Genomic DNA, 12413 nt, shown 5'->3' with positions numbered 1-12413 from the left:
TTTGTATAAACTTACAGACTGATGATATTAATAATGTGAAAATATATTGACAAAAATATACATATTTATCTTTCTAAGTATTTCAAGAGTTTCTATTCTTATTTAAATATATTAGTAAAATAAATTTCAAAAAATTTAAAGTAACATGTTTCTATATTCATAGAATTTATTTTATATAAAATATCAAAATTTGATCTTTTGTTATTCTGTAAATTCATTGTTCTCACTTCTTTCTACCCTGGGTACCGTCTATTAGATATATATAGACACAGTTCCTGCCATTTGAAATCATTCTGTGAGAGTGTGCTAAGTCACTTCAGTCATGTCCAACTCTTTGCGACCTTATGGATTGTAGCCCGCCAGGCTCCTCTGTCCTTGGGATTGTCCAGGCAAGAATACTGGAGTGGGTTCCCATGCCCTCCTCCAGGGGATCTTCCCAATCTAGGGCTCAAACCCACATCTCCTGCATCTCCTTTGGCAGGTGAACTCTTTTTTTTTTTTAATTTTATTTTATTTTTAAACTTTACATAATTGTATTAGTTTTGCCAAATATCAAAATGAATCCACCACAGGTATACATGTGTTCCCCATCCTGAACCCTTCTCCCTCCCCATACCATCCCTCTGGGTAGGCAGGTGAACTCTTTACCCCTAGTGCCATCTATTTTCTCCTAATGCCAATGAGATTCCCTGTGTAAAAACTGTGTAAATTACAACTAATTAAAATTGTGTAAATCTCACCCCCTCCAAAAAAAAAAAAAAGAACATGTAGAAAGTATCTAATAATGGATACAACTGAGGACATATTTTTTTTTTATTTTAGAAGCTCAGAATTCATATAAGATTATTTAATGATACGGAACTGGACTTAGGCTCATAGGCTGCTGCTGCTAAGTTGTTTCAGTCATGTCCGACTCTGTGCGACCCCATAGACGGCAGCCCACCAGGCTCCCCCATCCCTGGGATTCTCCAGGCAAGAACACTGAAGTGTGTTGCCATTTCCTTCTCCAATGCATGAAAGTGAAACGTGAAAGTGAAGTCACTCAGTCGTGTCTGACTCTTCTCGACCCCATGGACTGCAGCCTACCAGGCTCCTCCATCCATGGGATTTTCTAGGCAAGAGTACTGGAGTAGCTTGCCATTGCCTTCTCTGAGGCTCATAGGCTACCTTGCCTAATTAGTTACATTACACTGGGAATGTGTCTTATCCTCTGATCTTCAAGTTCTCACTTGTGAAGGTAATCCTGCTTTTTTACCTTGTCTTGATATGAAACATATACACACATTGTTTAGTCTAGACCCTGGCCCTTAGAAACAGAGCAGTGTGGATGAAAGAAGTTATTAGAGGGTTTCAAAGTCTCTGAGGTTGCTCAGAGAGAAGTTACTTATGGTTTATAAAACTATAAATTTTCTAAGGTTACCAATGAAAGATGACTCTGCCAGTTGAAAACTCACCTTCCTTTTTCCTCCTTAGCCCCCAAACTATCAACCCTCAAAGTAAGGATCCTAGTAACCACCTGCTGTGAAGTATAAATGTGATTTTTCAGTGAATATTGGCTGGCATAGTGCCTGGCACATAGAAACACAGTTATGTTAGTCAAAGTATGATAGTGATGTGGGAACTCTGAGACACTTTGCCCAGTCACTTCAGTCATGCCCGACTCTTTGCGATGCCATGGGCTGTAAGCCTGCCAGGCTCCTCTGTCCATAGAATTCTCCAGGCAACAATACCAGAGTGGGTTGCCATGCCCTCCTCCAGGGGATCTTCCCAACCCAGGGAACAAATCTGCATCTCCTGTTGTCTCCTGCATTGCAGGCGGATTCTTTACCTCTGAGCCACACAGGAAGCCCTCCTGAGATGCTTAAAGCATCTCTGAATTTCCTAAAACTGCTGATATGTCAGTTCCACCTGCTAAACATGTATTCATCCTGAAGAAATCTTAACAGGATACTCTAAATTATTTTATTATTTTATCAATATCAGAATATAAATTTTTCATGATTATTCAGGTTCATTTGAATGTTAGCAACGTGTGTTTTAATTTTGTTCTTATTCTCGGACTACTAGTCCCCTAAAAATTGCCTTGCTCTCATTTGACAAAAACTTTGAGAAACATAGTCATAGATATAGACATAAAATGACATTCAAATATATCTCTAAATGAAAAAAAGTAGTTACTGAACATTTTAAAAATGATGATTCTATCAATTTTAAAAATCGTATTTTATACATACATACATAAAGATACCAATACATAAATTAAAAATTACCTTGAAGAATACAGAAGAAAGTGTCACTCCTAAGAAATGGGGATGGTGGAGAGTAAGCAGAAATTTACCTGTTTTTTGTTCTAATTTTTAAAAAGCAGATATTATTCTTTTAACATTAAAAAAAAAATCCTCACTTAAAATTCCACAGGCAGAAGAATCTGGTGGGCTACAGTCCATGGGGCCACAAAAAGTTGGAAACAACTGAGGGACTGAGCGCACACACACACACACACACACGAATTTACTTGCTGTATTTAACTCTCAGACCAGCATTGCTTTGGTTTAATACTTTGATCCCCATTAGGGTGCAGATCTTTGCAAGAAAATTAATTTTTTAAACTCTTCATGTTTTTAAAAAATTATGTCCGAATCTGCAAGGATTTTTTTCTAAGGGATGGATTGTGTGGGGGCATTTTGTATTTTCTTGGCAAAAAAAAAATGTTGCCAAGGAATGGAGGAATCAGGTAAAACAGGATAAATGGCATCAGTAGAGAGATTTCACACAATCCATACTTTCCTTGAGTTGCACAAGTGTTGAACAGATCCCCTCTAGTCCATGTAACTGGGGTGAATGACACTCCCCAGTCTACCCAGGACTGTTGAGTTGTCTCCTACTGTGCTTACAGTTTGGTAATAGAACCACTTTCATTCTCAGTATTCCTGTTTGGATAAGGTATAGTATCTCTCTAAATGAAATACTGAAGAGTGACACAGTTCTTATATTATTGCTCAGGAGGTATCTCATCATGGAGGACATTGCATGTATTTTCTCCTCTCACATGGACAATGTCTTTTCCTGACTAATCCTAGATAGGATGTTACTTCCTGGAACTCAGTCAAGAAAGTCCTCTCTATGGAAGATTACAGAAGAGGGAATCAGTTAATTTATTTAATCAACTGACCCTCTCCCTCTGAGATTCGCTACATACAAACATGATAAACTGTTTCTGCATCAATATGATATATTAGTTCACATATCTTGTCATATGTAATATCCTCTCATGTTCTGTAATGAGGGCACAGTAAGGGGAAAACATTTATCACTCCAGCAGAAAGCACTGGAGCAGAATAAGATATAAAGATGTTGGAGCCAGAAAGTAATGAGGAGAGAAAACAGGAGGTTTCAGAGCATTGAATTCTTGTATTCTGCTTTACTCTTTTTTTTTTTTTTTGTACATTCACCTGTCTTTCAAGTACACAGTAACCTCAAATATTTATCCATTCTTGAAAGTATATCTTTAGACTAAGTAGTTGGGCTATCATTTTTGCATTTTAGAAGTTTTAAGTAATTTGATTCTGATTCATATCCCCAGTGTTAGGACTGAAGTGTTTATTAACAAAACAAAAGAACAAAAACCTAGGAAGTCCTTATCTGCTTCTCTGAAATTATATCAGACAGGCTCCTGAGTATTACCTGTGGACATCTCTCTGCTGCTGCTGCTGCTAAGTCGCTTCAGTCGTGTCCGACTCTGTGCGACCCCATAGACAGCAGCCCACCAGGCTCCCCTGTCCCTGGGATTCTCCAGGCAAGAACACTGGAGTGGGTTGCCATTTCCTTCTCCAATGCATGAAAGTGAAAAGTGAAAGTGAAGTCACTCAGTCGTGTCCGACTTTTCGCATCCCCCTGGACTGCAGCCTTCCAGGCTCCTCCGTCCATGGTATTTTCCAGGCAAGAGTACTAATTGCTTGCAATTGTGGCTAATTCCTGAAAGGCCACTGAGAAGATTCCTCTGCTTTTGATTAAACATACATTGCCAGAATCTCAAGATACTGTTTATCTCATTTTGAGTAGCATTCAAGAGGGCCGCAGAAGAAAACATTTGAATTATGAGAGATATCAAGGAGATTAGAAAGGGAATATAACTGGGTTAATACAGATGTTATTGGAAGTTGATAGAAGGAGAGAAGTTTAGAAAGCTGCTGATGAGATATTAATAAATTTTATCTGTGATGTATTAATCTTATATCTATCATCTCTCTACTGAATTCTCTTATCCCATATCTGACTTTGAACATTCAAAAAGGTAAAGTTCAACAGTCTTGGAAGCGTCATTTTAAGCTACACTATGGAAGGAGCCTTGAGATGATAGAAGTAACAAGAATTTTAGTCCCCAAATAGCCAGTAAATCATTGTATAACTGAGCAAGTTATTAAATAGCTTTGGATATCAGTTTTACCTTCAGTAAGACTATGGGCATGATATTTTTCTTTTAGCACAAAAACTGTTTACTGTTACATTTTCTCAAATTATTTCATATCCCTATGAGGTAGGCTTCCAAATACCACATAGATACCATATTTTTGCAGGAGTAAAAAGATGAACGTGCTTATGTTAGTCAAAATATGATAGTGATGTGGGAACTCAAAGCACTTTACCCAGTTACTTCAGTCCTGTCCGACTCTTTGCCACCAATGGACTGTAGCCCACCAGGCTCCTTTGTCCATGGGGATTCTCCAGGCAAGTATACTGGAGTGGGTTGCCATGCCCTCCTCCAGGGGATCTTCCCAACCCAGGACTCAAACCCAGGTCTCCCACACTATAGGTGGATTCTTTACTGTCTGAGCCACCAGAGAAGCCCAAAAGGATGAATGATAGGAGTAATTTTTCACACGGCTAATACATTGTAAGTTGGCTCATCAATATGAGGAAATTTGCCAAAAATTTTTTCCATTTTATTAAAGATTAAACTTTCAGGCAGAAACTGAATTTATATGCTTAGAGAAATTACTTTCCTCAGGTCCTGGAGCTAGTAAATAACAGACTAAAGATTAGAACCTAAAGCCGACCTGCTCTAAAGTTCTTATTTCCCATAGATTTTACGGATATGTTCAAAATATATTTGTATAAAAAATATTTGAACATATTTGTACATAATATATAATATAATTTGTATGTACATATGTAATTTATACTTAAAATATATAATGATATAAAATATAAACTATATCACATAAAATATATACTTACACATAATATATAAAAAAGTTTTTAGAAGCTGAAGCTGGATAAAATAAGATTTTTCCTAACAGATAAGTTGTTGGTCTTTGCTGAGATCTGAAATATAAACAGTCCATGAAATGCATGCTTAGAATACTCAAATTTTAGTGTCATTTTATTTAGTAATTTTTTGAAATATATTCTACTTACCTCCATCTTAAACATTGGCGATAGATCAATTTTATGTCCACAAAGACTTGAGTTCGAAATAGGGCTAATTTAAAGTGCACAGATAAAATGTCATCTTCATATGCTATGTAGTTGTATAACTGATTTGATGAAATTCATTCAGCTTCTTTTAGTTACACTAAAAATATAGCAAGTCATGATGTCTCCATTCAGAGTTAACTGGAAGATAAGAATGAAGTATTACAGCTGATCTGAATGGTGTTCTGGCATCACTTGTAATTAGTACACGAATTGCTATTTTGATTTTTTTTCCCAACTAGTTTTTCAAAATGGATGATCAATACTGGTATTTGCTTTGGTCTCTGGCAGAAATCTCAAACACTGAATTGCAAAAAGTCTTCCCTCATAGTTTATAGCAATTAACCACATACCCAGTGGGAAGAGAGAAGGAGGAGAGCTTTACGAAGAGACATTCCTCTTTCATCTTTGATTTGCTCAGCAAACCTTTTCTCCAGGGACTTAATCCTAAACTTTGTCTAACAAAATGACAGAGGGGACTAAAATATCTTTCAAAGACAGTTTGGACTTTCTGCTATTGAACTGGAATTCATTTTCCAGTCTAAAGTGACTTACTTATTTCTCTCAGGAAGAAATTTTTATTCTATATGTAAATTTGCTGAGAACCCATCTGAGTTTATGCTACCAAACCTTTGATTTGTGTATCAGAAAATAGACCTTAATTTATTTTATCTTAAGAAAATTGCTTAACTTGGTTTATAACACATTTTACGTAAAGCAGTTTTAAAGAATTTATGTAGAACCAATATATTCTATATTTTTTATAGAGTTTTAAAATTTCTAGGTTGAGTAACCAAGTTCTTCTTCAACTCACGATTATATAGATTGTCTTGTAAGATTTAAATGTTTTATATTATAGTATTTATTCTGGCCAAAATATTATATTTTTATTTTAATTATTCAAGTTCTTTTCAATTTCTTTTCCAGGTGAGTAGATTTAGAAGACATATATTTATAATTCAGAAAAAAAGATTATGATTTTAACAAACATGGGGAAAACCCACAAATATCCCAATAGGAAAGCAATTATATGAATAGACAATTTGTTGTTGTTGTTCAGTCACCAAGTTGTGTCCAACTCTTTGCGATTTAGAATAGCAAATCCAAATAAACAAGACATATAAGAAAGTGTGGCCAAATTCTCAAATAGAGAAAGAGATATTAAAATGATGATGATAAAGCTCTTCATATTCACCAGACTGGAAGCAAAAGAAGAATTTAATTTTATTGCCAATGAGAATGAAGGAAAAGTGCTACTCACAGATTACTGGTGGAAATTCAAAGTGTCACAAGTTTTCCTGGGGAAAATATGGCAATGGTTTCTAAAAACTACATAAACTCTCAATCTAGTGCTGTTATTTGCAGGAATCATTCCCCTAAAAAGGACAAATGAACAATAATATTTAATGCAGAAATGTTTTAATAACCAATGACAAAGAAAAATATAGGATCTTTTGATAAGAAATTTACTAGATAATATATTCACAGAATGGAAAGTGTTCATTCATCTGAAACAAGGAATTATAGCACTAACACGTCTTGGAGATGTTTTCTTGAGGTTTTGCTCAATGAGGAAATCAAAAATGCTGAAACAAATACATTACATGGTTCTACTTTTATAAAACAATAACTTAAGACACTGAAATATGATTTTATTATGTTTTGTGTGTCTGCATGAGATTACATGAGAAAATATCTAGTTTTTTTTTTTTAAGAATAATAAGAATGACTAATTCTTAATTAATATTATTATGTAATTAACAGTAGCTTGAATAATCTGGAAAGGGGCAGAAGGTAATATCTAGAGGAAGATGGGGCATGAAGTAAAGCTAGAAAAGAAACAAATTGAGACTTTGTGTATATTTAAAAGTTTTTAAAATTAATGACACTGGTTACTTCTCTACACAAGAGTAGGAGTAAGGTTGAGGATAGTTAGGGGACAAATTGAACTAGGGTATGAATTGTATTTATAGTTTTTGTGTGTGTGTGTTTTTTTAACAGATTGCATGAATCACAAGATGGAATCAAGATTGCTGGGAGAAACATCAACAACCTCAGATATGCAGATGGTATCACTTTAATGGCAGAAAGGAAAGACAGAATGGCAGAAATTAAAGAGCCTCTTGATGAAGGTGAAAGAGGAGAATGAAAAAGCTGGCTTAAAACTCAACATTCAAAAAACTAAATTCTTGGCATCTGGTTCTATCACTTCATGACAAATAGGAGGGGAAAATGTGGAAACAGTGTCAGATTTCATTTTATTGGGCTCCAAAATCACTGCAGACAGTGACCGCAGCCATGAAATTAAAAGATGTTTGCTCCTTGGAAGAGTAACTATGACAAACCTAGATACTGTATTAAAAAGTAGAGACATCACTTCACTAACAAAGGTCCGTATAGTCAAAGCTACGGTTTCTTCAGTAGTCATGTATGGATGTGACAGTTGGACTATAAAGAAGGCTGAGCACCGAAGAATTAATGATTTTGAACTGTGGTGCTGGAGAAGACTCTTGAGAGTTCCTTGGACAGCAAGAAGATCTAACCAGTCAATCTTAAAGGAAATCAACCCTGAATACTCATTGGAAGGACTGGTGCTGAAGCTGAAGCTCCAATACTTTGGCCACCTGATGCAAAGAGCTGACTTATTGGAAAAGACCCTGATGCTGGGAAAGTTTGAGGGCAAGAGGAGAAGATGGTTGGATGAGAGGATGAGATGGCTGGATGGTTGGATGGCATCACTGACTCAATGGACATGATTTTGAGTAAATTCCTTGAGATAGTGAAGGACAGAGAAGCCTGGCATGCTGTAGTTCATGGAGTTGCAAAGAGTCAGACATGACTTACTGACTGAACAACAACAAAAATAATGCTAAAATAATAAAGGCTTAGTTAAAATATTCTTCTTGGAAAATTCTCTTATTCCTCATTGTTATATTTGGCTATACTTCAGGTAGCTTACAGTGAACAATGTCAGATTTGTGATCTCTGAAGAAGATTTAGCTTCAGGACCAGGAACCAGGCTTGATCACTCAAGAACTTTTGTGCAGCAGAGTTTTATTAAAGTGAAAAACTTACAGAGAAAGCTTCTGACACAGACATCAGACAGTGGACGGAGGGTGCCCCACTTGCTAATCTTATCAAGGACTTATATATTTTTATCAGACCCATTCCCACAACATAAATCTTAAAATTAACAAGATTGGAACTAACAGTAGAAAGGTCTCACCAGACCCACTCCCACAACATTTAAATGATAAGATTAGTTAGAAGGTTCTCAAGAAGGAGAAACATGTCCTCAAGCAGGATACATTGTTGTTATATAATCATTGGTACTCAGTTTAAGGAAAAGCATATCTTTGAGAAAGACGAATTGTTTTGTTGCGCAATCACCAGCTCTGTCCTTTCCTCCTCCTTGAGAATTTCAGATCCCTCTCTCCTCCTCTGGGACCCTGGACTTCTCTTATCAACCTACCTAGGAATTGACTCTCACTTCCATTTCGGACAATACAACACAAGTACTTTTGAAGGCTTCATCCTGGTGGGCTCCTCTGATTGTCCCCACCTAGAGCTGATCCTCTTTGTGGTTGTCCTCACTTTTTATCTGCTGACTCTTCTTGGCAACATGACCATCATCTTGCTTTCAGTTGTGGATTCCCGGCTGCACACACCCGTGTTTTTCTTTCTGGCCAACCTCTCATTCCTAGATGTGTGCTTCACCACAGGTTCCATCCCTCAGATGCTCTACAACCTTCGGGGTGCAGATAAGACCATCAGCTATCTGGGCTGTGCCATCCAGCTGTACTTCGTCCTGGCTCTGGGAGGGGTGGAGTGTGTTCTCCTGGCTGTCATGGCATATGACCGCTACGCTGCAGTCTGCAAACCCCTGCACTACACTGTTATCATGCACCCGCGTCTCTGTGGGCAGCTGGCTTCAGTGGCATGGTTGAGTGGCTTTGGCAATTCTCTCATAATGGCACCCTAGATGTTGATGCTACCTTGCTGTGGGCACCGGCGGGTGGACCACTTTCTCTGTGAGATGCCAGCACTAATTGGCATTGCCTGTGTAGATACCATGACCCTTGAGGCACTGGCATTTGCCTTGGCAATCTTTATCATCCTGGCACCACTCATCCTCATCCTCGTCTCTTATGGTTATATTGCACGAGCCGTGCTAAGGATCAAGTCAGCTGCCGGGCGAAAGAAAGCCTTCAACACCTGTAGCTCCCACCTCATTGTTGTCTCTCTCTTCTATGGTACGATTATATACATGTACCTCCAGCCAGCAAACACTTATTCCCAGGACCAGGGCAAGTTCCTTACTCTTTTCTACACAATAGTCGCTCCCAGTGTTAACCCCCTAATCTATACACTGAGAAACAAAGATGTTAAAGAGGCCATGAAGAAGGTACTAGGGAAGGGAGAGGCAGAAGTAGAGTAAAAAGTCATCAAATCTGGGGACTGTCTTTTGATCCACCTTCTATATACACTGTCAGACCTAGCAAATAAAGGAGTGTTCTGACATTACAGACTGAGAAGGGACTTAATGAGATGCGGGAATTCAATGGTTTGGCTAGGTTGAGAAAGTGCAAATTCCTTAGCTGACCATCACTTGTATTTCTCTCAAGTCCTTCTAAGTCAAGGATTCATCACTAGGAGGTCTCCAATACAGGATCAGACAGTGACCTACATTTGCAAAATACTAGCCATGAATGTAGACACCAGGCATTTTTGTACCTATTTCAGCTTCCAACACAATGATTTGTACTGAATAAGTCTTCATTATGGGATTCCCTGGGACTTCCCTGGTGGCTCAGACGGTAAAGCGTCTGCCTATAATGCGGGAGACCCGGGTTCAATCCCTGGGTCGGGAAGATCTGGAGAAGGAAATGGCAGCCCACTCCAGTATTCTTGCCTGGAAAATCCCATGGATGGAGAAGCCTGTTAGGCTACAGTCCATGGGGTCACAAAGAATCAGACACGACTGAGCAACTTCACTACATGGGATTCCCTGGTGGCTCAGATGGTAAAGAATCTGCCTGCAATGCAGGAGACCTAGTTCAATTCCTGGGTTGGGAAGATCCCCTGGAGAAGAAAATAGCAACCCACTCCAGTATTCTTGCTTCCAAGGGTGGAGGAGTCTGGCAGACTACAGCCCATAGAGTAGCAAAGAGTTGAACAGAGTGACTTAATTTTCACTTTCAGGTCCTCAATATATGTGAAAAGAATGAACTTAGAATTAGTGAAGAAAAATTCCTAGAAATTTCAAGTGTGCTTTTATAGTGCGAAATGCCACAATAAGATGAACGCTGGGGAACTGTTGGGATATTTATGATTGGGTATTTTCTGGATGCTGAATGTTTCACAGTTACATTAATAATTGCAGTACCTCTTCCCTGGTGGCTCAGACGGTAAAGCATCTGCCTACAATGTGGGAGACCTGGGATCGATCCCTAGGATGGGAAGATCCCCTGGAGAAGGAAATGGCAAACCACCCCAGAACTCTTGCCTAGAAAACCCCATGGACAGAGGAGCCTGGTAGGCTACAGTCCATGAGGTCGCAGAGAGTCAGACACAACTGAGCAACTTCACTTTCACTTTCACCAGTTGTAAGGAAAATATATTTCACCCTTAAATGCAAGCATGTTTCTTCAGACTTGAAATGTTGTCAATCAGATAAATCCCATCTCATAACCTAGGAAAAGATACATGATGTTAGAATTTCATGAAAAGTGCTTAAGGTTCCAAAATTTGGGAGCATGGCCAGTGTTATCATTAGGAACTGGATAAAGCATGGGTTTAGCAAGTTCTCATTTAAGCCCACCCAAAAATATTTAAGAAAGCTTAGATTCACCTAGAGGCCCTAGAAAAATGCCAAATAGCTAATAAATTTTTCTCAAAGCATATCATTTTTAGACATAAAGTGAATATTTTCCTATTTTGAGCACTAACTCTTATACTTTGTCCAAATAGATTAGTTTTTATTTTAGATTAATTATGGCTTATAAAAATGAGTTGCAGGTTTCATTTTTATTATTCCCGTAAGAAGTAGAAAAATCAGAATATAATTGATTCTTCCTAATTTATAAACTAAGTGAAAGGTGATACTAAGCCATGATGATATTTACTAAGGACATTATTAATGCTGCCCATGTACTGAATATAAATATTCCTGGTTTAGCATTTCTCATGTCTTTCACTGAAAACAACTTATAGTATGTGTCCTATTGCCATGAAAATATACTATATGTTGCATGCATGCTATGTCACTTCAGTCTTGTCCATCTCTGTGCAACCCAATGTACTGCAACCTGCCAGGCTCCTCTGTCCATGGGATTCTCCAGGCAAGAATACAGGAGTGGGTTGCCATGCCCTTCTCCAGGAGATCTTCATGACTAAGGGTATAGATAAAATATCCTTTTAGAATCAACCCCTATTGAACAATGATAAAAATTAATTTTTTATCTCATCTGTATACTATTTAGATATGCATTACTCTAGAGTCAATAATATCTTTAAGTGGAGGCAAGAAATCAAGATACAGAGTACAAATCTCTATGAATATATCGATTTTGGAAGCTCCCTATGGAATTCTCACCTAATACTTTTCAAATTTTCCCTTTTTTCCCCTATGAGTAACAATTTTCACAGCACTCTTCTCAGGAAAATTTAGAATCACTATTATAGATTATAAGGAATATTGAGTGTCATATCTCAAAGGGAAAACTTCACTGTGTCCTTAATTACATTATGATGGTCCAGAGTCACCTTGTACTTAATTTATAATGTAGTTTTAAAAGTTTACTTAGTTTACTTATTTACATATGAAGTAGGAATAATCAACTGTATTCTAATTGTTCTGCTATCTCCTAGGAATAACAGAATTTCTCTGTAATAAAAATAGAAATGTTTCATTTTCATCCTCTATAGATTCTTCCTTT

At 37.5% G+C, this 12413-nt stretch overlaps 1 protein-coding gene across 1 annotated transcript; it reads left to right on the top strand.

The window, feature by feature from the left end:
- The first annotated feature begins 8417 nt into the window (after positions 1–8417).
- On the top strand, positions 8418–11151 carry LOC133235953 (putative olfactory receptor 2W6). The gene is given in 1 exon segment (XM_061397720.1): positions 8418–11151. A coding segment is annotated over 1 exon segment (1188 nt). The 5' UTR covers positions 8418–8725; the 3' UTR covers positions 9914–11151.
- Positions 11152–12413: the final 1262 nt, after the last annotated feature.

The sequence above is a fragment of the Bos javanicus genome, chromosome 23 (assembly GCF_032452875.1).
Source record: "Bos javanicus breed banteng chromosome 23, ARS-OSU_banteng_1.0, whole genome shotgun sequence".
In the NCBI taxonomy this organism is placed as follows: domain Eukaryota; kingdom Metazoa; phylum Chordata; class Mammalia; order Artiodactyla; family Bovidae; genus Bos; species Bos javanicus.
Note: the sequence above shows the minus strand (reverse complement) of the source record. Positions and strands in the feature narration are given on the sequence as shown.